General features: G+C 40.1%; 5 protein-coding genes and 1 non-coding gene across 7 annotated transcripts; 3 read left to right on the forward strand and 3 right to left on the reverse strand.

The window, feature by feature from the left end:
* Nucleotides 1-818: 818 nt before the first annotated feature.
* LOC18591490 (kinesin-like protein KIN-7F) lies at nt 819-7,443 on the forward strand. 2 transcript variants are annotated; one of them, XM_088809111.1, is made up of 14 exons: nt 819-976; nt 1,360-1,817; nt 1,924-2,013; nt 2,115-2,215; nt 2,334-2,447; nt 2,540-2,621; nt 2,728-2,795; nt 2,884-2,949; nt 3,095-3,219; nt 3,345-3,681; nt 4,012-5,388; nt 5,903-6,198; nt 6,385-6,796; nt 7,120-7,443. In XM_088809111.1, exons 2-13 carry the CDS (start codon nt 1,607-1,609, stop codon nt 6,704-6,706), a joined length of 3,189 nt encoding a protein of 1,062 aa, XP_088665237.1. In that variant the 5' UTR covers nt 819-976; nt 1,360-1,606; the 3' UTR covers nt 6,707-6,796; nt 7,120-7,443. The 2 variants fall into 2 exon arrangements, with proteins under 2 accessions (XP_088665237.1, XP_017981164.1); XM_018125675.2 differs by having other exon boundaries at nt 844-996.
* ARC6 (Chaperone DnaJ-domain superfamily protein) lies at nt 6,909-10,679 on the reverse strand. The gene is made up of 7 exons (XM_018125678.2): nt 10,264-10,679; nt 9,944-10,174; nt 9,648-9,872; nt 9,050-9,310; nt 7,995-8,958; nt 7,577-7,710; nt 6,909-7,334 (listed from the first exon to the last, which is right to left on the reverse strand). The coding sequence occupies exons 1-7, from the start codon at nt 10,549-10,551 to the stop codon at nt 7,044-7,046; spliced, it is 2,394 nt and encodes a 797-aa protein (XP_017981167.1). The 5' UTR covers nt 10,552-10,679; the 3' UTR covers nt 6,909-7,043.
* Nucleotides 10,680-10,761: 82 nt separating this feature from the next.
* On the forward strand, nt 10,762-10,834 carry TRNAE-CUC (transfer RNA glutamic acid (anticodon CUC)). The gene has a single exon. It is a non-coding gene; the product is annotated as a tRNA-Glu (tRNA).
* Nucleotides 10,835-12,903: 2,069 nt separating this feature from the next.
* Nucleotides 12,904-16,456, forward strand: LOC18591492 (uncharacterized). The gene has a single exon (XM_007017637.3). It carries the CDS (start codon nt 12,904-12,906, stop codon nt 16,318-16,320), a length of 3,417 nt encoding a protein of 1,138 aa, XP_007017699.2. The 3' UTR covers nt 16,321-16,456.
* Nucleotides 16,457-17,619: 1,163 nt separating this feature from the next.
* Nucleotides 17,620-21,140, reverse strand: LOC18591493 (alpha/beta-Hydrolases superfamily protein). The gene is made up of 9 exons (XM_007017638.3): nt 20,802-21,140; nt 20,327-20,563; nt 19,977-20,023; nt 19,755-19,873; nt 19,503-19,663; nt 18,826-18,938; nt 18,638-18,737; nt 18,082-18,205; nt 17,620-17,913 (listed from the first exon to the last, which is right to left on the reverse strand). The coding sequence occupies exons 1-9, from the start codon at nt 20,996-20,998 to the stop codon at nt 17,788-17,790; spliced, it is 1,224 nt and encodes a 407-aa protein (XP_007017700.2). The 5' UTR covers nt 20,999-21,140; the 3' UTR covers nt 17,620-17,787.
* Nucleotides 21,141-22,115: 975 nt separating this feature from the next.
* AVA-P2 (ATPase, F0/V0 complex, subunit C protein) lies at nt 22,116-23,540 on the reverse strand. Its single transcript, XM_018125681.2, has 3 exons — nt 23,337-23,540; nt 22,964-23,249; nt 22,116-22,479 (listed from the first exon to the last, which is right to left on the reverse strand). The coding sequence occupies exons 1-3, from the start codon at nt 23,413-23,415 to the stop codon at nt 22,347-22,349; spliced, it is 498 nt and encodes a 165-aa protein (XP_017981170.1). The 5' UTR covers nt 23,416-23,540; the 3' UTR covers nt 22,116-22,346.
* Nucleotides 23,541-23,670: the final 130 nt, after the last annotated feature.

Raw genomic sequence — 23,670 nt, forward strand, 5'->3', positions numbered from 1 at the left:
TTTAAATATAATTTTAAATTCATAATTTATTCTTTTATGAATTAATTTTTAATTTATTATACATAAAAATTTAAAAAATGGATTGAATCAATTAAAAATCAAATCGGTTTGGTCTGTTCGATTATGGACCAAAAGAACTAAATTTTTGTCATTTTTGTCTTTTATATATTGCAATATTAAAATTTATAAATTTTATCTATAATTATAAAATATACAAATAATTTAAACATAAATAAACTAATACAAACCATAATAAATAAATAAACTAATTAAACATATAAATATAATATACATACATATATATAATATAATTTTAAGATTTATTGTTTTATTAGTTCAATAAAAATTTTAAGATCCAGAACTAATCGAATAAATTGTAAAATCCAATGAACCGATCGAATGAACCAATTAAATCAAATAAACCAATCAAATCAAACCACTTTATTAAAATTTTATTCAATTCGATCGGTCATTAGTTTGATCTATTTTTACTCATTTTTAACAAATAAAGCTTTTTAGTTTCAAGGACTGACCCATCATCCAAGCCCAAACCCTTGGCCCATGATGTACAATTTGTGGGTACGAAATTTAGGTCGAATCGACGGGTTTGGGCAAGAAAATTATACCACTTCGGTTCACAAATAGATTTGGGAAAAGTGACCGAAATCCGGTTTCAAGCTCATATGAGAATTATTATATGAGGCGTCAAAAAGCTAAAAGCTCAAGTTGTGGACACGTGTACTTGGACAGCTGGGAAGGGATAGCGACAAGCGTTAATACTTGGAAAAGTGAAGGTCAAAACCGGTAAGGCCACATCGGATTTTAGTTAGCGGTAGCGGTTATATTCGAAAGGTCGGTAGGATTCCAAGTCAGGAAGAGAAACGGAGGGAGAGGGAGGCAAAGCGAAGAACAACGGCATTGCGTTTGCTGTTTACTGCCATTTTCTTCTTCTACTCTCTTTCTCCAGAAACGCATTGTATGAGTTAGAGACTTTTAGTTAAGTTTGTTGTATTTTTCTTTTTTCACGGAATTTGATGATTGTTTTTGAGCTGTTTTTCCAACGTTTTTGGATCCTTACGATTGATCAAATTAAGATCATTTCATTCCATTTTGCGTTGATTGATTGCATTTGAAAGTTGAAGCCTTTCCATTGAGATTTCTCTTTTTTTTTCTTTTTTTTCTATTTTGTTGCTTGAATTGAAGCTCGAAGGTGAAAGGATTGTTTAATTTTCATTTAAAAATGAAAAATTTGACGTTCAAATTTTTTGAATTTTTGCTCTCATTTTATCGTTAGTATAGATGTTAATTCTTACGTTTTGATTTGAAATTTTCTTGTGGTTTTATGTATTTTATTTCCAGGACAGTATTGTGAAGCGTAGAGAAAACAGAGACAAAAAAAGGCTTCGAAGCTGAAGAAACGGCATGATTTCAGTGAAATCGTGTTGGTTTCAAAGCTTCATGGTAGTACATTTGGTAAAACGGTGCCCGTGAAGGATTTCTTGGGCAGGTTTAGACAATTGAGACCATTACCTTACGTAAGCTTTCTAGGAGTGGAAAGGAAACGAAGGAAAATTCGGTGATCTGTTTGTGAGTTTTAAGGATAGATATGGGGACAATGAGTGAGGAGGTGGAAGTTCAGGAACAGGGGTTAAGTGGACAAGAAGAGAAAATTTTTGTTTCGGTTAGATTAAGGCCTTTGAACGAGAAAGACAGAGCGAGGAACAGTGTATCTGATTGGGAATGCATTAACAATGACACCATTGTTTTCAAGAATAGCTTGCCCGAACGCTCCATGTTCCCTGCCGCCTATACATTTGGTAAGGATTTGCTTGTCTCTTAAAAAATCAGTTCGTTGCCTTACAATTTTCCAATATGATATCATCTTCTAATCATTGTCTTATTGGTAAATTTTGTTGTGAATAGACAGGGTATTTGCTTGTGACAGCCATACAAGGCAAGTGTACGAGGAAGTAGCTAAACAAATTGCACTTTCAGTGCTCAGTGGTATCAATTGTAAGTAGTCTTTGTCTCCATGTTTCTGTTTCCTGATATTTATAGCTATATAATCAAGCAAAACTTTTCACTGATCGAGGATTTTTTGTTTCTTTTTTCAGCAACCATATTTGCATATGGGCAAACAAGCAGTGGAAAGACATATACAATGAGTGGAATCACTGAATATGCAGTAGCAGATATATATGACTACATAGAGATGGTAATTATAGATTTGTGATCACCTTTTGTATCTTTTGTTTTTATAGTTGAAGTCTATCTATTCTTGTTTCTTGGGAATGTAGAATGAAAATGACATTTTGTTTTGATCAATATCTCAGCATGAAGAGAGAGAATTTTTGGTGAAATTCTCTGCCATGGAGATATATAATGAAGCTGTCAGAGACCTCCTTAGCTCTGATAGTACCCCACTCAGACTCCTAGATGATCCAGAGGTAAAAATTTCCCCCATTTATGCTTTCTATTCTGAATAGTAATATGTTTGAACGAGCATAAACGTTTTTATAACTTGTTTTCACTTCAATAGAGGGGAACTGTTGTGGAGAAACTTACTGAGGAGACTCTCAGAGACAGGGACCATCTTCAGGAGCTCCTTTCAATCTGTGAAGGTAATGTGTTATCGAAAACACTCATGGCACTCTATCCAATTTCTTTTTACTTTTCATTTTTCAATAGATGGCATTATATATTCATTTTCGTATCGCATTTGCGCAGCTCAAAGGCAGATAGGAGAGACCTCTTTGAATGAAACTAGCTCCAGATCACATCAGATTTTGCGGCTGGTAGGAATGCTCCACTTGAGTAAACTTTTGTTTTTTTATCAGAGCTGTGCCTGGTCTTACTGTTGTGTTCAATGATGCAATCTTGCAGACTGTTGAAAGCTCTGCTCGTGATTATGCTGGAGCTGAAAATTCAAGCATGCTTGCAGCTTCTGTGGTATAATACAGTTGACTTCTTAGTAAACAATCCAGTTATCTTGTTTCAGATGGGAATTGATGAAATAACAGAGACAACTTTGTTCAGATTTGAACTAGTAACTTAAGCGTTAACAATGAAAATTTGACTTGCCTTTCTTGTACAGAATTTTGTTGATTTAGCAGGAAGCGAGCGTGCCTCTCAGACCTTATCTGCTGGTGCAAGATTGAAAGAGGGCTGCCACATAAATAGGAGTTTACTAACCCTTGGAACCGTGATTCGCAAATTAAGGTTGATCAAAAAAATTTTTTTTCATTTTTCTATAACAAATATTGCAGGGCATATGTGTATTTTTAACTCCTTATAAATATGGCATATATTGTTTCTGTCCAATTTACTGGCACGACATTTTGCAGCAAGGGAAGAAACGCACATGTACCTTATAGAGACTCTAAGCTGACACGCATACTCCAGAATTCCTTAGGAGGCAATGCGAGAACAGCCATCATTTGCACTATGAATCCTGCACGCAGTCATGTTGAGCAATCAAGAAACACTCTCTTGTTTGCAAGCTGTGCTAAAGAGGTGACAACAAATGCACACGTCAATTTAGTTATGTCAGACAAAGCATTGGTAAAGCAATTACAAAGAGAGTTGGCTAGACTGGAGAATGAAATGAAGAGCTTAGGATCAGCTTCAAACAAACGTGATACTGCTATAATGCTGAGAGAGAAAGAGCTGCTCATCGGGCAGGTGATTCCCATACATTTAACCATGACATCTTTGCATCTCAGAAAAGTTATATCTTGAGGGTACAGGCTCTGCTTTTTTTTTTAGTTATCACGACATTTATTATTTGGGATTCTAAAAGGGGTTTAGGAAACTTGTCATCAATATGTTACTTCAATATTGAGTTCTGAAAGCCAGGTTTAGAGTGTTCATACTTCTTTAGAGCGGAAAGAAAAAAAGAAAGAAGGAAGAAATTAGGAAAACTAGATAAAGAGTGGTTGAAAGTTGGGCATGCCCTGACTTAAAACTATTCACTTGTATTAACCTGGCTTTTTTTCTTTTGAGAATGTACAGATGGCCAAAGAGATAGCAGAATTGACTCGGCAACGTGATCTTGCTCAATCTCGAGTTGAGAATTTGCTACTGTCAGTTAGAGAAGTTCAAATGCTAAAGCAAGGTGAATATTCATCACCAAAATTATCAGAACCGGCCAAAGTTCCCTATATGGTTGATTACAACAAGCATAGGAATACTAGTGTACCTAGTGTGCCTAGTTCCTACAACCATTATCTAGGGCTTCCTGAGAACTCTGAAGAGTATTTTCTGCTCGATGGCAGCACTCCGAAGTTTGTTGGGCCTGATCCATGCAAAGGTTGGGAGGAGATCGCTCATAGAACGAATGAACAATTTGATGATAGCTGCAAGGAAGTTCGATGCATTGAAATTGAAAACTCGAGCATTAAGATGAATGAAAAGGCAGAAGTTTCCTCTTTGAGTCCTGCCAATAATGAAGGAAAATTAGCCACGGAAGACGCCATCGTCCAGGAAACTGAAACTGATGAGTTGTCAATTGACCCTGAGGAACAGGAAAGAAAATCGGCCATGACAGAGACCGTTGTCAAGGAAATAGAAGCTGATGATTCATCAATTGCTCCGGAGGAAAAGGTTGGAAAAGTACCCAAGACAGAGGTCATTCTCAAGAAAACAGGAGATGGGGAATTCCTGACTGTTCCTGAGGATATTGAAGGAAAATTAACCATGATGGAGTCAAGCATGGAGAAACTGGAAGCTGATGGCTTCTCCACTGATCCTGAGGAAAATCAAGGAAAATTAGACATAGCTAGAGTCATGAACGAAAATGTATTACCAATCGTACAAAAGGAAAATTTGCAATCAACTCCTCTGTATAGAGATGAAACTTACAAGGCTTTGAAACAAAAAATTGAGGAATTGCAAAGGACCGTTAAATTTCTTGTCAGAATTCATCATCTAGAGCAGTCGCCTTGTTTCTCGGACGCATCTAGCTCTAGTACCTCGAGCATGACCAGAAGCAGAAGCTGCAAGGCGGTTCTCGCGACAGTGCCATCTTCACCTTGCTTTGAGAAGGCACAACAGAATGAAAGCACACCCCCTTCCACTGGGTTTGACAAGGACTTCTTTGAAAGACCAAGGGGCCTAGACCAAAAGCTTTCTGGACTGAAATATGACAACAGAAGTGAAAATATGTCCAGAAAAAATTCTCAAACTTCTCTTAGCAGTGTTTCTGGGGATGCACAAAGTCTGAAAGATTCAGATGTTGAAGACAATTGTAGTGTAATTGATTTTCTTCCACGACCAGAGAAGTCATTTAGCAATGATTTTGTGAGAAGAAGAACTGCCTCCTCCCCTGATTCTGTTGCTGGTGGTATTGAAACGAAACTACAGTCAGAAAAGCAAATTGGTCACGATACGGTGAGAAGATGAACCTCCCTTACTCTCTTGATTTTACTTATTTCTCATGAAATCAATCTTTTACAGGTTAGCTGTTATAGTTTCTTTTGTTTCATTATAATCTTCTCTTCCATATCACTGAGGTCCTCACAATTCTGTTCTTTCAAAATGAACACAAATTGCCCAGAAATAAAAGATTCTAATAACTACCTTTCTGCTTTGGTAGATAAAGTATTCCCAAGGTTCAAGCTGTCCTCTCCACCACAGGTTTAAAGTAGAGTGAATAGAGATTGTTAGTAGGCATAGCAAAAAATATTCTTGTTCATGTCTTGCACTGAAACCTTGCATGCAAAAGTTATAAAGGTTGCACATGTGCATGGCCATATTTCCTTCATGCAACTCTAAGAACAGCTGTATGATCCTATGATGATACTTCCCGAAAACCCCCAAAAAAAGACCTAGTATGATTGATTTTTGGCATATTTATTTAGCTAGTAACCTATTTCCTTTACCATGGAATTGTTATCTATGGTAGGCTCAGGAAACCACAGATCAGACTGATAATTCCAGGGAAAAAATAGAGGATGCCATGCAACTGCACTCTAGTTGGGCCTCAGAATTTGAGAAGCAGCAGAGAAAGATAATTGAACTTTGGGATGCATGCAATGTACCATTAATCCACAGAACTTATTTCATCCTGCTTTTCAAAGGTGATCCTTCCGATTCTGTGTATATGGAGGTAGAGCTAAGAAGGTTGTCTTTTATAAAGAATTCAATGTCATCCGGAACCAATGCTCGGACAAATAGTCCTCTTGACACAACATCTTCAAGGTAAAATTAAGATTCCCTCTTAATGAGTTGAACAGTACACATGCACATTCACACAGTACGCATCTGCACTTCAATGGAATTACTGCACATTTTGAATCTGATTGAATACAAACGAACTGCCTTTACTCAATTCCCTTTTAATGCCATGGAAATCTTGATAGTAATAGTATTCTTCTGTGGTGGCAGTGTGAAGGATTTGATTCGTGAGAGAGGAATGTTGAGCAAGCAAATACAGAAGAAGTTCTCAAGAAAGCAAAGGGAAGAACTCTTCAAGAAGTGGGGTATTGGGTTGGACACAAAGCAGAGGAGTTTACAGCTGGCACGCCGTGTATGGACAGACACCAATGACATGGACCATGTCAAGGAGAGTGCTGCCTTAGTGGCTAAGTTGTTCGGGTTTGTCGAGCCAAGTCGAGCTCCCAAGGAGATAGTTGGACTCAACATCCTGCCTCGATCCATAACACGAAGATCCTACACCTGGAAGCACGGCATTCCTCCCCTGCTGTAAGGCTGTTGAAGTTTTAGAGAATTATCTAGGTTGGATCTATTTGCAGGGTTGGAATCTTCTCATTTTAACCTCCTGAACGTAAATCCGAAGGTGTGTAAAGTTAACCAGACTTTAGTAGCAGATTCGATTTGATTTCTTTCTTTGCTCATTGTATTTGAGTTACCAAAGATTTAATAATGGATTGAAGGAATTTTCCATAAACTTAAGTTGAACGACTTCTCTCATGATTCAATAATGCAATGCTCTGTTTCTGTCAAATAATAACACTTAAAAAAAAAACTGTGGCAAAAAGCAGAGTTTGGTATTCACATTGGAGCTTTGTTATGCTTTACATCATCTATGATTTGAAGACAGATCCTTCAGTAATTTTCCAGCCTGACTTGGTGCTAGACATTTCATATCTCGTGGTGTAGGATTGCACATTGGAGGCATTGTTCTCTGGATGATGAACATCGGTCAAGCAGGTGGACTCTTCCAGAGTTGCTTCCACTACGGCACGCTGCCCATCTAGTGAGAGGGTAACACTGTCGATGGCCAGGCTCAGTAGACTATATTCGTATGTCCAACCAAGCTGAGCAATCTCAGCTGCACGATCTGTCCATGTCTTCAACATCTGACCATCTAGAACCTGGTGGTTTTCTCAGTGTTAGGAAAAGCTTTAACAAAAAGTCGCACGGTGCCCTAATGCAGCAGCAATGAACATCTTCAAAAGCAATCTACTTACTATGTTTGGCTGACTCATAACAACCATACATAACCAGTTGCCCCCAAATGAAAAGGGTCTAGTTTGCGGGGCAGTTTTCAAGATCATCCTTGAGGAAATTAAAAAAAATAAATAAAAGAAAAGAATGTAAGTTACAGTATCATTACCTCTGGCAATTTATCAAGACAGTGATCAGGTCCAAATGCCTGCGATTTAACGTTCTGCCACCTGCGAACAATGCCTTCCGCAATCCTTGCATCTATTCTAGGTAATTCTTGCAAAGAATTTTCATCTACTGACCCTGCAAAGTTCAAAGCAGTTTTGAGCACCACATATCATGGAGGAACAGGATGACTTCCAAGGAATTTGCCTAATTTGGACACATCTTACATGTTTAGGAGAAAAATCATTCTCTGTTCCCAACCAATTTTGACATTATACTAAACAAACAAATGGAAGAATAGCCATATCAAATAAGTTTAGTTAAATTATAAGATAATTTTAGAAATTACTTCACTTGTGTGTACTTAATGCTACATTAGGTTGACTACTCACTCACTGACGACATGTCTTATTGAATCATACCTATGTTACTGACATTAGATGACATAGCTGGGCTGATTTCTTTGCGAATAACTGATGAACTAGATCTACCAGGTAAAACCTTCAATCCAACCAAAGTCATCAATCCAATTACCACACTAGCAGACATGATCTTGACACTGGCATCTTTAATTTTGTCAGTAATTGTTTCTTCTTCATGCATTTCTTCCAAACTACTTTTCCCAGGAATCTCAGCTAGAACGGCAGAATCCTCTGGATCAGGTTTTCCAAGAGTCTCTTCATTTTCAACAGCATGAAAAATATTGCTCATCTCGCCATCTAATTGATGTCTCACACTCTCCTCAGCACTACGAAGAGGAAACACCTTCTGCAATGCCTGAATTGCACTAGCCTTTACATGATCAAGAACTGCAGTAGCCTCTGCACCTATCCTCACTATAGCTGCTGCTGCAGCTAAGGGTGAACCACCCACTCCCTCAAGCCTTTCTAAATATCTCAGGACAGTGGGGTCATCATAATAATCTCCAAGCTTGAATTGTATATCTTTGGTGTCTCTAAATCTGGGGAAGACCACCTCCATTAACCATGTCTCCAACAGTTTACAAAGCCCAGGAAGATCTCTGTCATCATCATCCTTTGAGTTTTCCAAGACAAAATCTACGATAGATGGATTTCTATAAGGGGAGCTGTCACTGTCTAAGCCCAACCACAAGCGACACTCATCAAGCTCCCCCACAAGCAATGAACAGAGGCCCCTCTCCAAAGCAAAGTCTATCTCACGGTTTTCCATGGGAGCATAGAGAGAGACAGGGTCCCGGAGGGCTGCTACCTTTGTCTGCTGAAGCTGCTGGAAGAGGTTATCCGCATCTCGGATAAGATGAGGTTTCTTACTTAGAAATGCTTGAGCAACAAGTGCAAGTGCTACTCCATAAACTTCAAAACTTTCTGCAGGAATATTGCTTGGTGTGGCAGCAAATAGATCAACCTTTCATGGAAAAGGATTTAAAAACAAAGAGACTGATCAGAAAGCCTAAAAGGCAAACATGAATCATGACAAATATTATGTACTATAATACCTGCTCAGCCGCTGTCATGCATAAGAAGGCCTCATTCATAAAATCTTCACGGGTAAAACCTCCAGCGATTGCAGCAGCTCCTCCTCCACCGACAGCCCATAATATGTTGCGTACACCACGAAGACCCTCCTCTCTCTTTGTCCGGTACTCATCACCAAGTGGCAAGGCTAGAAGTTCCAGAACACAACGTGGGGTAATCTCTTCTAATGTCTCATCAATCTGTGACTGTAAATCCGGGGCGAGACTGCTGGCCCCTTCCTCCTGCATGCTCCACAGAAGAATTTATCAAGAATCTTGTAAATTTACAAGTGTCGAAACAAAAAGCCCAGTTTATCAATCCATAACCAAGTGATTAACCTTTATGTAGGTTCACTACATGCTTGAGTTGCTATGCATAAGTTATATCAGTAAAATACTGATAAAAAATTCCATACATTAGCTCCTTTTCCCATTGTTAGGCAGACTTTACACTCACTACAGTACTGAAAAATCCACCAATATACAATTAATATAGACAACCACATAGTAATCAAACAGAGTTTAATCAATATTGAAGCACAATTACAAAATGAACTAGAAAGAAGGTGTGTTAGAGTACCTGCAACAACTTCAAAGCCATCTCAAGCACCTCACAACCAGTAATAAAATCTGGCGGATTCAATGCCATAGCATCCCTCGACAAGTCCACATAAGCAAGCGCCATTGCCAGGACGACATCCTGCTTAAATGCCTTGGGCAGTCTCTCTCTCAGCAAACTCTCCCCAATTCGAAGCACCACTTCAGTCTCCCCTGCTTCTTGCAACACGCATAATGCTCCAGGAACCTACATTTCCCGCATTTTCTCAACAACCAAACAGAAATTTGATAAAAGAAAATGTGAAATTCTGAAATTACCTTGTCCCAGGGCACTTGAGTGATGATAGTGTCGCGCTCATCATCGACAAGGCCTTGATTATAATTTCGTCTAGAGCCAGGGTTAGCTAGAGTTTCACAGGCGGCTTGAAGAATCTGTCTTCGGCTAAGTAAGCTGTCTTGGCTGAACCCGTATTGAGGCGGTTTCGAGACTCTAGCTTCATATGCTCTTTTGATTCCATCACCTAAAAAATGAGTCTCAGCTCCTAACACCTGCTTTCCAAAACGACAATCTTAAAATTAACTCTGATTTTCTAAACTAACATAATTCAAAACGAACTGAGAGCTACTGTCTGACAGACCTTGTAGAAATCGAGGGGGATGGACACTTGGCGTTCGGGAGGAGAGGGAGAGAGTGGGGGAGGGAAAGGGGGAGAGAGGGTGGCGGTTGAGGAGGAAGAAGAGGAGAAAGAGTTGTCGGTTGGTGGGAGGAATTGGAAGTCCGCGATGAGGCGGTCGGCCCATTTACTGGCGGAGCAGACGGTTGTGGTGGCTGAAGGGCGGTGGAGTCTTGAAGGTTTTCCAGGGTGAGGCAATGGGGTTAAAGCGGGAGTGCAAAGCCCGATGCTAATGTGTCTCAAAGATTCCATTTTTGGAATTGTGAGTTAAAAAAAGAGGCTTAAACCGTTCTTCACTCTCAGTTAAGAGGTGGCTTCTTCGGCTTCTTCCTCTTTGTCTCCTGGGTTAGGAAAGTGCCGGACTTTCTACAATAAAAAAAAATGAAAGGAAGTCGCTGCCGCAAAGTTGTCGTCTTTTTCTCCGATCTTCTATGAGTGTCATTAGAACAACAACATCAGTGCTCCGTTGTAGTCTAGCTGGTCAGGATATTCGGCTCTCACCCGAAAGACCCGGGTTCGAGTCCCGGCAACGGAAGTTTCATTTTATCCATCCAAGCTCTTAGTGTCTGTTTATGTTAGTGTTGGGATTGGCCCTGAAATGAAATGTTCCCAATTTTCGTTGCATGGTTTTGCATTTACTTATTTCATTGCATGCCTATCTAGCCATCAAATCATGTTAGAGGTTGTATTGTTGTAATGATAACCCTGGAGCCAGGGTGAGAGACTAACCCATAAACCCTGCGCAATGCAATGATTACCATTAATTAACCTCCTCAAAATAACTAGGAGGAGTTGATAATCATTTTCCTCGTGCCCTTTTCTCTTTTCTCCTGTCAACAATGATTAGCTACATGAGAACCCACTTGCTCCTCGAGCACCACCCTGTCGAGATTTACAGGAAATTTGGGGAATATAGAGACTTACCATTCTTAATGCTGGAGCTGCTATCACCACTGTAGAAAGTTGGCCTCTGGTCCTGGAATTGAACCACAGCTATGGTTTTATCGTCAAAATCTCAAATGAATTAGATCCTTCAAGAAAAGAATTCATATCCATCAGGCATTGCCTGGTTGTGACCAGCTTGTTCTAAGCTTGTATTAGCCTGTATGCTGCCGTCCAAAATTTTTTCTCATTATTCCAACAGGCTGTGCGAGGGAGATGTGAATAACATCATTACTTCATATAAGACTGGTACTTTTGTTTGGAAAAAGTGAACTCTGGCCAGTGATTTAAGCCTCACAGATCAACTTAATACATGAATATTATATAATCATGCACATTGAATACTTGAGAGCTGAGATCATGGTACCTTGCCATGGCTTAATCAATTGATAAATAGAGAATTTCTGTGCCTTTTCCACTATTTCTCTGCCAACTTTCTTTAGATTTCCCCCAAGACTGACAGTTGAACTGCATAGGAAACGAGACAATGTCCCAAAGGCAATAACTTTTGCTGAAAACAAGAGATGAACATGGAGGAAATGGATCTCAAGATTTGAGTGGAATCTCCCTCTCCTATCCAGCAACGAAGCAAGAATGGAGATTAAGCAAACATTAATGCAAAAATGGGTCTCCAAATTTACCTCGGTTAAACTTAAATTCGATTACAAGGAGTGCATAATTCTAAAACTGGGCCTGGCTTGATAAAGGTCGACGCCTTTTGGAGCAAGCATGAAAGTGGGTCAGCTTTGAGATGGGCCATCTCGCAACGGAAAGCCGTCAGCAAGAGCATTTGGTGGTAGTCAGAAACAAAACTCAATAGCCCTCTGACCAGAAGCTATCCGCAACCAAATTAAAATGGAAAAGGACTTAATAATCTGCCAATAATAGAACTCTGCCATTTTGAATTATTTCTTCTATTTTTCTTTGGGTTCTCTCTGCTCTGCTAGTGCTATCTACAGTATTTATCTTTTACGTGAGTTAGTGTAGGATAATAATTTAACTCACAAGCAATGACCATTGGAAGTGATAATCATTGGCTGCACGTTTTCTCCATGCAAAAATTAAAAAAAAAAATTGCCCCAAAAATAAGATATCACGACTTGCCAGATCAGTTGATAAATGACTCTCCTGGAGAGATTAAAGTTTTGGCCTAATGACTCCATTAAAATGAGCTTTCTTTAACTTCTTAAACTCCTTTTATGGCACCGTAAAGCAAAGAATCTGATCATAACCCATGACCCATTGGACTTTCCTATCTCCCAATATCTATATTCTAAACAGCAACATGCATTAAGTTAGGAACACGCCACCCAGGTGAGGGTATCAAACCCCTCGTGATAAGAAAAATTTCACAGGAGTTGAGTTAATGATTCTCCCCCACCCTTCCTAGGGAATATAGAAATGGAAGCCAAAGCCACAGGCTCAGGGGATAAAGAAAGAGATTATCAACTATTTTAAAAGCCAAAAGAGGATAAAAAAGTTACCCTTGTGGCGCAACATATGGCGTCGTTTCTGTCGAGCACTGTTTTCCAGTTAGTCTCTCTGCGAACACACGCTCCCTCTGTACCTCCACCATCACTCCATTCCTAAGCTCCCACTTAACCATTTTCCCATACACCGAACTTTTTTTTTTTCTTTCCATTTCTAATTGGTTTTTTCTCTATGGAAATAACGGCTATTTTTCTTCTCTTCCTCGCCCTTGCCTCCGACGTCGTTTTGTCTACTAACGCTCAACGCAGCGCCGTTACTTCGGCGGAGATCCGAGCGCTGACGTCGTTCAAACGGGGCATCTTTCACGACCCACTTGGCGTTCTAGACGGCTGGGATGCGTCCACGCCGTCTGCTCCGTGCGACTGGCGTGGCATTGTTTGTTACAACGATCGAGTCCGCGAGCTCCGCTTGCCTCGCCTCCAGCTCGGTGGCCGACTCAGTGATCAGTTATCGGGCTTACGGGAGCTCCGCAAATTGAGCCTCCATTCTAACAACTTTAACGGCTCCATACCTGACGCGCTCTCTCAATGCGCACTGTTACGCGCCGTTTACTTGCAGTACAACTCATTCTCCGGAAACCTCCCGCCTTCCATTTTCAACCTCACCAACTTGCAAGTCCTCAATGTAGCTCATAATTATCTCTCCGGTAAAATCGCCGTCGATATCCCGTGGTCTCTCCGCTACCTCGATTTATCCTCGAACGATTTCTCAGGGGAAATACCGTCGAATTTCTCGGCACAATCTCAGCTGCAACTTATCAACTTGTCATACAACCAGTTTTCCAGTGGAGTTCCGGTGAGTATAGGGAAACTCCAAGAACTAGAGTACCTTTGGCTCGACTCGAACCAGTTGGACGGAACGTTGCCGTCTGCTATAGCGAACTGTTCTTCGCTAATGCATTTAAGCGCAGAAGATAACATGCTTAAAGGATTGGTTCCTGGGAGCATCGGTGCGGTTCCGAATCTTCAAGTGCTTGCTCTATCGCGCAACGGACTTTCCGGTGCGGTTCCTGAAAGCATCTTTTGTAAACCGTCGGGGAATGCTTCGGCGTCGTCGTTGAGGATCGTGCAGTTAGGATTTAATGAGTTCACGGAGCTTGTTAAGCCGCAAAATAACGGAAGCTGCGTTCCAGTTCTGGAGGTTTTGGACCTTCACGAGAATCACATCCGCGGCGTTTTTCCTTCTTGGTTGACCAGTTTGACCACGTTGAGAATTTTGGATATTTCTGGAAACTTCTTTACTGGTTTATTACCAGTTGAAATTGGCAACCTTTTGAACTTAGAAGAGCTAAGAGCGGCGAACAACTCGCTCACCGGTTTGGTTCCTACTCAGCTCCTAAAATGTGGTTCGTTAAAGGTCGTTGATCTTGAAGGAAACCGGTTATCCGGTAAAATGCCGGTCTTTCTTAGTCAAATGAGGAGCTTGACAAGCATAGCTTTGGGGAGAAATTTATTTTCTGGCTCGATTCCGTACGGGTTTGGGAACATTTCAGGGCTTGAAACGTTGAATTTGAGTGGAAACAATTTGACTGGAAGCGTACCAGAAGATATAATGCGGTTGAGTAATTTAACAACCTTAAACCTCAGTTACAACAAGTTTTCTGGAGGAGTTCCTGATGGTTTAGGGGATTTATTGAGATTGGCGGTCTTAAATTTAAGTGCATGTGGGTTTTCAGGGAGGATTCCTGGGAGTATTGGGTCTCTGATGAAATTAACATCTCTTGATTTGAGTAAGCAGCAGATTTCCGGTCAGTTGCCTATTGAGCTTTTTGGGTTGCCAAGTTTGCAGGTTGTTGCTTTAGAAGAAAACAGGTTGTCTGGTGATGTTCCTGAAGGTTTTAGCAGCTTGGTTGGTTTGCAATACTTGAATCTTAGTTCTAATGAGTTTACTGGTCGGATTCCGGTGACCTATGGTTTTTTGCAGTCATTGGTTGTGCTTTCGCTGTCCTATAATCGAGTTTCGGGTACGATTCCTGTAGAACTTGGTAATTGCTTTGATCTTGAAGTGCTTCAGCTTCGTTCGAATCGTTTGAGGGGCAATATACCAGGTGATATCTCTCGATTATCTCATTTGAAGGAGCTTGATTTGGGTTTGAATAATTTAGATGGTGAAATCCCAGAGGAAATGTCCAGATCTTCCTCTATGACTACTCTGTTATTGGATGGGAATCATCTCTCGGGTAACATACCAGATTCATTATCAAAACTGTCGTATCTAACTACTTTGAACCTTTCCTCGAATAGATTGAGTGGAGCCATTCCATCAAGTCTTTCAAACATGTCTAGCTTGAAGTATCTGAATCTGTCAAGAAACAATCTTGAAGGTGAGATTCCTAATGCATTGGGTTCTCGGTTCGATGATCCTTCTGTATTTTCAATGAACAGTGAACTATGCGGTAAGCCATTAAACAGAGAATGTGCAAATGTAAGAAACGGAAAAAGGAGGAAGCTGATTATATTAATTGCCATAGCTGCTGGTGGGGCTTGCCTTCTTGCATTGTGTTGTTGTGGATATGTTTACAGTCTTTTACGCTGGCGGAAGAAGGTTAGAGAATGGGCGACTGGGGAGAAGAAGAGAAGTCCGGCTAGTGCTAGTTCGGGAGCAGACAGGAGTCGTGGAAGTGGGGAAAATGGAGGACCAAAACTAGTCATGTTCAATAACAAGATAACGCTAGCGGAGACACTAGAGGCGACAAGGCAATTTGACGAGGAAAATGTCTTGAGCAGGGGGAGATGTGGACTTGTGTTCAAGGCGACGTATCAAGATGGAATGGTCCTTTCAATCCGTCGCCTTGTTGATGGATCTATTGATGAAGTTACCTTTCGGAAAGAAGCCGAATTGCTAGGCAAGGTAAAGCATCGGAACATAACAGTTCTAAGGGGCTACTATGCTGGACCACCCGACTTAAGGCTCCTTGTTCATGACTACATGCCTAACGGAAACCTAGGCACCCTCCTCCAAGAGGCATCTCACCAAGATGGACATATGCTCAATTGGCCAATGCGTCATCTCATTGCTCTTGGCATTGCTCGTGGCCTAGCATTTTTGCACTCGTTATCAATTGTTCACGGTGATGTCAAACCACAAAATGTCCTCTTTGATGCTGATTTTGAAGCTCATTTATCTGAATTCGGGCTAGAGCGACTGACAATAGCAACCCCAGCAGAAGCTTCCTCGTCTTCAACCCCAGTTGGTTCTCTAGGCTATGTAGCACCAGAAGCTGCTTTATCAGGTCAACCGGCAAAAGAAGCGGATGTGTACAGTTTTGGGATAGTACTATTAGAAATTCTTACAGGAAGAAAACCTGTGATGTTCACCCAAGACGAAGACATTGTGAAATGGGTGAAAAAGCAATTACAGAAAGGTCAAATTTCAGAGTTGCTAGAGCCAGGGCTGCTTGAGTTAGACCCTGAATCATCAGAGTGGGAAGAATTCTTGTTAGGGGTCAAAGTGGGACTCCTCTGCACAGCACCTGATCCACTTGATAGGCCATCAATGGCAGACATTGTTTTCATGTTAGAAGGATGTAGAGTTGGACCAGATATTCCATCTTCAGCTGATCCAACCTCTCTACCTTCCCCCATTTGAGATTTTTCCATTTTTCCTTTACTAAATTCATTTCGCACCCAGAATTTGCGAAGCCACTCTTGATCATTATCTTGTTTTTTAATTGCACAATGTGTCATTATCATTCCCTAATTAAATTCCATTTCTCTCTTCATTATCCTGCTTAGTATACTCCTTTCTTTCGTATTAGCACTGGACCCGACGGCGCCGTTTGAGTATATTTCCTCTTCCTCTGGGTCCAACCAGCAGTCATACATATTGTCCGTGTTCTCCTCGCTGGGGTGAGAAGGACCCAGCAGGTCATTCCCGCCAAAAGTACATAACGTCTAACCTAGAATAGCCACGTGGCGAAATCAAGGGTGGGGGGAGAAGTAGCCGTTAAGTGAGTCATTGGAAAAAGCAACGATGGCGTCAGGATCCTTGAAACTGTCGGAGTCTGGCGTTTTCTTAAGAGAACCAGAGAGGGTGGAAGCCACCATTAGCATTAGATTCCTTAGAAGCTTTGGCAGCCACGTCGGAATATCCATGGAGAATTGGCCGGCACGTGGGTCCTTGATGATGTCACTTGTTCTTGTGAAGGAAATAAATATCATGTAGTAATAGAAATATAGACAGTGGCACGAAAGTTTTATGGTTTCGGGTTTTCGGGTCCCACCGGATCAGCCTAAATTTTAAAAATTCTGCAGAAAATACAGATAAAATAATGGAGTGCACAGTTCCCCACAGTGTACGTATTTTGACAGTGTGTTAATGTGTCTTGTGACTCCCCAGGGTTCTCTCAGAACTCCAAACCCCACATTCAATCCGGTCATGACATCGAACAGGGTCCAACAGTTTTCCTGCTCCAATGGGTCACTGTCGATTTGTCAATCTGTCAATTTTTAACTTCAGTAAGAATGGGATTGAGCTAGGATTTTTCCTTCCCTCCAACTGTAGAAAAACCCAACTGTAGAAAAACCTGAGAGTTCACCTACGATATTTAACTAGGGGAAAAAAGCAACAGTAAAATTTACTGGCAGTGAATACAGGACATATCCCTTGATAGATTTGTGTGCAGCATGCAGGACTGCTGCACTGGCAAGTCCAGCTAAGAGTCAGCACCCTGAGACCTAGCATTTCTTCCTTTCAGCTTATTTTACTTGGTTTCTTTCATTGTCCAAAGAAGGTTTATTGGTGCTTCATGCTTCAGGTGGTTGGTTCCACTCGGGCATGGAAAGTCTTTTTACATCCCCTGAATCAGTTCAATCTCCATTCCCCTTAACCGGTAACCAATGCTATTTTCATAACGGGAAGCAGACTTAGATAGATTGAGGTGGAAGATACAACTTAAAATTTCTCACTATATTTAACATCCAATTCGTATACATAAATATGATAAATGTTACAGGCAAAGAATGTTTGACTGACCCAAAGAATCTTCTGACAAATGAAACCCTGTGATTATGTAGTATACACCAAACGTGGAAAGAAATTACAACATCCTTTCTTCTAAGCTGATTGCAAACCTTCAGGAAAGGGTTCATCATCAGGGTGAGGTGAGAGAAATCTCCTACAAGCATATAACATGGCTGAATGAAATCCATCTGGATTTTCAAGGAACACAAAATGTCCAGCCTGCAGATGAGAGAAGAGTAAGTTAAGGAGTCTAACAGGAAGGATAGCACTGGGCTTCTAAAATAGTCCATTCAAGGTTCTATAATAAAGCTTTCATTGAAATATAAAATGAACTTTTGGCAGGTGAAGCTGCCCAAGTTATTTCTTATATTGCAGTAGCAAACAAACCTGAGGAACCCTGAAAATTTCACATGGGACCTTCATTTGCTTACGAGCTTCTTGGGCTCCTTGATAGTTCATCCAATCTTGAACTCCATATATAAAAGTAGTAGGCACTTTCCACTCAGATGCACTATTCCAAAAAAAAAAATGTAATTCAATACTGACTTCCAAAAAACTTAAATCTTCTCTTGTTAGTAGATTGAACCAAAGTTCTAGACTTCTAGCTCATGCTCATACTTCATATGACTCTTATATCAGTCAGCTTGAAATTCTGAAAATGTGCTCTAGTTTCGATTAGATGTTGTGCATGTGGTTTTGAAGAAGTGATTCTCATTACAGGTTTTCATAATCCTCGGCTTTAAGCCATTCACTAGCATTATACAAAATGGAATGGCTTGTATGACCCTTCACAGCACACTGAAGCTTTATGATCATTACATGGCATTCTTGACCAACATAAAGTAGGCCAATATTAGGCCATCCAATGAACCCAATTAAAATTCAGTAAATAAACACTTTTACTATATCAATAAATGAATTTAGTCAAGTAGTGTAATCAAACCTGTGTAAAAGGGGCATCCGAGCAAAGGCTCCAAATGCAAATATATATTTTAAGCACAGCTCTCCACTTGCTTTTGCAGCTAAAGTATGGTACACATAATCTTCAACCAGGAAGAACAGGGAAAAAAACAGCAGTTAGATATCTACTTATGCATGTACCATACACAAAATCTAAAAATCTCACCATACCTGTTAGCAGTCTAGACTCCTCCTCCGTCAGCACATTTTCAGCTGAATATCTAGGACTAAATCTAGCAGTTGTATACTTATGTACAAGATCTGGACCCCAAGGACCTAAACCTCTGCATACAGAACAATCCAAAAAATTGCACAAAAGCAACAAATTATGCTATGTGATGCAAAATGCAATCCAAGACAAGAGAGTAAATGGAAATAAATATACAATGTATATAACAAATTGGAGTAAGAGGACTTTGACAGCAATATATAAGAACAAAGGAGACCTATAAATAATTCCAACAATAGTTTACGGTAGAAATAACCTACATAAGACATGTATAATGGACAAAAAACCTACATAAGGACCCATGAAGAGATGATTGATTATTTATCAATAGCAATAGGCTACCAAGGATCAATTTTGAACCCTTAATTTGTTGCCTTAAGAATTAATAAACTTGCAAGAAATATTTAGAACACAGTGGATATTAGTCCATAGCAAGGGTTAAAATCTTAGCTTGATTTGTGGATGGGGAGAAAGTTCCTGTGGTCAAAAGGATGATTCAATAGATCTAACAAAGAAATAAGAAATGGCTTTCTAGAAACAAAGATGAATCATGCTATTGCTACAGCATTCATTCACAAAACATTGCAGGCTAAGAAAATAGGACAAGACAATTACAAACCTTACAAGCTTCTGAGGAGTAAAATTAGACTCCCACAAATGATTCAAAATTGCACCTTTCCATGTTGCTCGGAAGCGGGTTAGCCACTCAGATTTGCCATCTGATTCTGCTGTAAATCCAGCAGGTCCTACTAGAATTAAGTGTTGAACATGTTCAGGATGCTACAAAATTAACACAAGGAGCATTAGAATAAAGAATGTGATATCAGACTACTTAGAGCATTCAAATAGTTAACATTGTAAAAGCAATCACCTTGAGAGCATATTTAGCTGCAACATATCCTCCTAAGGAATGCCCAAGTAATATAAAGTTACTCAGATTTTTTGCTTTACGCCATTCCTCAAAAGAATCAACAAACCATGCCTCAGTTTCTGCATCATCAATACAACAAAGATGAGATATGTACGCAATTGCTTTAGTAACTTCAGATAAGTGAAGAGGGCTGAGTGCATTATTAGCATGCTTCTCACTAACCTTCAGTGCTTTTGCATGTAAAATCAGGCCTGCTTGATCCACCCCAACTGCAGAACAAGGAGAAGAAAGGAAAGGCTAAGAAATTATAATGGAATGTAGATATCAAGCTCCAAAAACAATACTTTCCCTAGTTTTTGACAGTGATTTCGAAATTCTCTTCAATCCCAGTTCTAATAAGCATCATCAATAGATTAAAATCCTTTTCATGCGCGTGAATAAGAGAAAACCAGACACAAACCTAACAACCTAACAACTTGAAGTTATCTAACAACCTAATAACTTGAAGTTATGACTAGTACAGTTCAGCATGGCATGCCAAAAGCATAACCATTAAGACAAAAGGAACTTACCCAAGCTGATCAATAGCAATGACCTTGAAACGACTGGCTAGGTAATCGAAATTCTTGAAAAAGAAACCCTGAGAAGCAGCATATCCATGTACCATTACAAGAGTTGGAGAACCCTCCTTGCTGTCAAAGGTAACTGTATTTATAAACCTCGGCTCATTACTCGAAGAACGAAACCACCTAACTTTAGAACCAGGTGCACCTGAACCTATATTCACTTGCTCTTGCACATAGGGAGTCCTGAAATTTTAATCAATCCATTCATAATTATCGAATTCCAACCCAAATTTTCACCCAAATTTATACAATAATTGATATATTCAAACCAATTATCATTGTCCAATTTAAAAACAAAAACAAAACAAAAAACTAAGAATTTACGTAACGTCACACTAAAGTTTCCGGCTTTGCAAGCATAAATTCAAAACCATAGAATCCCCTAAAAGAAATTGATTAGCAAAGGAAATTGAGTGGTTACTTGACGAGAGAGAGAAGGCGCTTCTCGGAGGCGATGATGTGGTCGGTGGAAGTGGGGATCCAACGGAGAACGGAGGGCCAAAACGATCTGGATTTCGCTACAGTAGTCGTTGGAGATGATCGATGCTCCACCTTATTAATTTCTTCAGCCATTTTTCTTAAAATTAAGCTAGACCAACGATAGAGAGTCCCGTTCATACGATCTTTATTCGTTTTGCTTCACCATACAAAAACCCACGCATTCCTTCACGTTTTTATATTCTAAAATCTTGATTTTGACTCTTTTTCGAATTATTCAGAAAAAACGGTGCGGAATTTTCCCCTCTCTCTCTCTTTTGTTTTACCAAATAATTAATAGTAATCGACTAAAGGAAAAAACATGTTAACTAGGACGCGTGAAAAGCACGCTACAATAATATGGGAGTCGGGACACGTGGGCTTCGAATTTAGGACATGTTAGCGGTTGAGATTTGCTCAGACCACCGGTACTTGGTGTTCCTCAGTCGTGACAACAATTTAGGGTGTCTCTTGTTAACGCGGACGATGAGGAAATCATCGATTCGTTTACGTTGGCCATGACGTACGAGACTTTTAGAACTCGTGTGAACTGACTGAGGCCTTATTTTGACTTTCTTCTTCCTTGAACCGCAAGCGTTTTGTTCTTTTATTTGTTTTTTCCTTTTTACTTCGATTCTTCCCTTAATCGAATTAGCTTTGTGCCTTGCATGGCTTCCACGCACTTGCTTTGTTATTGGTAATTGTGAAGTGTTGGTATGAATTCTTGTTTTTCAAATCATGTTAGTTCTTCTTGTTACCGGCATTGAGTTTGATTAAGAAATTCTTGAGAGGTGGATTAGGAGTCATGTTGGGGTTGATTATGTTCCAGAGCATGAGGAAAAGAATTAGAATCCAGAAGCAATAGCAGGCAATGCACCGGAAATTGTTTCAGCAAAGGAAGAACCCTATCGCATTGCTTTTCCTGGGGTATTTTAAACTTCTAGCCCTGCATCCCTATAAGGTTTATCAAGCTATCATTCTTCATGGGTTAGTTGATACATTGAGCAGAGCAGGGAGTTAGAAAGAGGCGTCATAGATCATACAAGAAAATGCCTTCAGCTCATGGAGACGTGAAGCTACTGCGACTGCAAGAAGAGCTTCATACCAGATAAGAGGATATATGCAAGTTGTCATGAGTTATAAGCAGAGCCTGTCAAGGTTTAATATAAAAATTGTGGCAGTCCAGATACCAGCAGCCCAATTAGCTCATCCCATAGCCAAAAAAAGAAGTGCAAGTAGTAATTCTACAAGGTTTGGATTGGATCCAAAAGTACATAATTTAATAATGAAACAAAGTTGACAACCTTTATTGAGACAACTAATTTAAATCTCTAATCTATCATCAGCCACTGCAAATTTCTCAATCTGTAGAAACACTCGACACCTGAGCAAAACCAATATGCTTCTTAACAGCGACAGAAAAGAAAAATATATGAAACAATTCCGCAGGAACCACAACCAACCATGCAGTCACTAGCTAGGCCTTCTTTCACTCGGCTCTTGATTGACCAGCTCTGGAAGAGAGAATAATGCCGACAATCAAACCATATAGTGCCAATGCCTCAGCAAAGATGAGAATGAGGATCATACCAACGAAAAGCTTTGGCTGCTGTGCATTAGCTCTACAAAAACCCAATTACACAATGAGAAGGCGAGTTTCACTTTCAAGCTAATGCTGCTTCTTGCAAACTACTTAGCACACATAATGAAGCAACAAAACCATCAACCAGAGTAGCAAAGAATATCGATTTAAAACAAAGAAGAATAATTGCATCAACACGCTGACAAGAATGTAGTACTAGTTACAGGGGATGTAAAACAAGAAAAATGCTTAAATTACATTCATCTTTCCTACCCAAACAATCATAAGGACCCTACATAGCAGTCTTAATCCATCTCAATGCCTAAAAGACACCACTTTAAATGCCTCCCAAGCTGCATCTAGAAAACCAAGTAAAGAAAAGGGCCTAATTTGCTGGGTTAACTAATTTATGGACCATGGTAAACATCAAAACCCAGAGACAGTACCGACTTGCTACACAGAAATTGATCACAAATCATAAATTTATCTAAAATAAATAAACTAAAGCAAAAAGAATCAGTTACCTAACGCCAGCATCACCAACGATCCCAATAGCCATACCAGCGGAAAGACCAGCGAGGCCACAAGCGAGACCAGAGGACAGATGCGCGTATCCATCGAAAAGGTAATAAGACTTAGCCTTGGGATTAATTCCGGTACTAATAATAACAGCAATAATCAAGCCATAAATACCGAGCACACCAGCCATAACTACGGGAACGATCGACTTCATCACCAGCTCCGGCCTCATCACCCCCATCGACGCTACACCAACCCCACTCTTCGCGGTCCCATAAGCGGCTCCCATACCTGCAAAAACATCCGATCAAAACCCCCCCAGATCCACAGAAAAAAGAAAAAATATTTAACAAAGTCCTAGTATCGTAAATTGCTCACAGGAGAAAACAAGGGCAGCTGCGGCCCCCAGGAAGCCGAAGAAAGGAGCAGTTTCATCGCCACTGAATGTCGAAGACATCTTTCCGAAGATAGTAATGGATCGGATCTGCTGCTCCTGTAAATGTAATAATTTCTTTTTTAAATTATATTTGGAGAGAACTACGAATTACTCGAGTCTTCTTCCCCTTTCCCCTGGAAAAAGTAGCGAAACAAGGACCGCCACTAATAAGTAAAACTTGGGCTTCTTTCATTGGGCCATCAAGCAGGCTTGGAAAGGTAGTAGTTTCCAAAAATCAATTTGGGCCGTACCCCAACCCAATTTAACTTGAAATTT

The sequence above is a fragment of the Theobroma cacao genome, chromosome 8 (assembly GCF_053813885.1).
Source record: "Theobroma cacao isolate CCN51 chromosome 8, ASM5381388v1, whole genome shotgun sequence".
NCBI lineage: Eukaryota > Viridiplantae > Streptophyta > Magnoliopsida > Malvales > Malvaceae > Theobroma > Theobroma cacao.

Bases quoted from the DNA above. Each gene is read 5' to 3' on its own strand.
- LOC18591490 (XM_088809111.1), top strand. From the start codon at position 1,607: ATGGGGACAATGAGTGAGGAGGTGGAAGTTCAGGAACAGGGGTTAAGT. The intron at 2,448-2,539 runs GTAAAAATTTCC...TCACTTCAATAG, and splicing joins GACTCCTAGATGATCCAGAG to AGGGGAACTGTTGTGGAGAA. The intron at 3,220-3,344 runs GTTGATCAAAAA...GACATTTTGCAG, and splicing joins ACCGTGATTCGCAAATTAAG to CAAGGGAAGAAACGCACATG.
- ARC6 (XM_018125678.2), bottom strand. From the start codon at position 10,551: ATGGAATCTTTGAGACACATTAGCATCGGGCTTTGCACTCCCGCTTTA. The intron at 10,175-10,263 runs GTCTGTCAGACA...TTTGGAAAGCAG, and splicing joins TCCCCCTCGATTTCTACAAG to GTGTTAGGAGCTGAGACTCA. The intron at 7,335-7,576 runs GTAATGATACTG...GAAAACCACCAG, and splicing joins GTCTTGATAAATTGCCAGAG to GTTCTAGATGGTCAGATGTT.
- LOC18591492 (XM_007017637.3), top strand. From the start codon at position 12,904: ATGGAAATAACGGCTATTTTTCTTCTCTTCCTCGCCCTTGCCTCCGAC.
- LOC18591493 (XM_007017638.3), bottom strand. From the start codon at position 20,998: ATGAACGGGACTCTCTATCGTTGGTCTAGCTTAATTTTAAGAAAAATG. The intron at 20,564-20,801 runs GTAACCACTCAA...TTAAAATTTCAG, and splicing joins CGCCTTCTCTCTCTCGTCAA to GACTCCCTATGTGCAAGAGC. The intron at 19,664-19,754 runs GTGATTGCTTTT...TTAATTTTGTAG, and splicing joins CAGCTAAATATGCTCTCAAG to CATCCTGAACATGTTCAACA.
- AVA-P2 (XM_018125681.2), bottom strand. From the start codon at position 23,415: ATGTCTTCGACATTCAGTGGCGATGAAACTGCTCCTTTCTTCGGCTTC. The intron at 23,250-23,336 runs GTGAGCAATTTA...ATGTTTTTGCAG, and splicing joins AGCTGCCCTTGTTTTCTCCT to GTATGGGAGCCGCTTATGGG. The intron at 22,480-22,963 runs GTAACTGATTCT...GGGTTTTTGTAG, and splicing joins GTTGGTGATGCTGGCGTTAG to AGCTAATGCACAGCAGCCAA.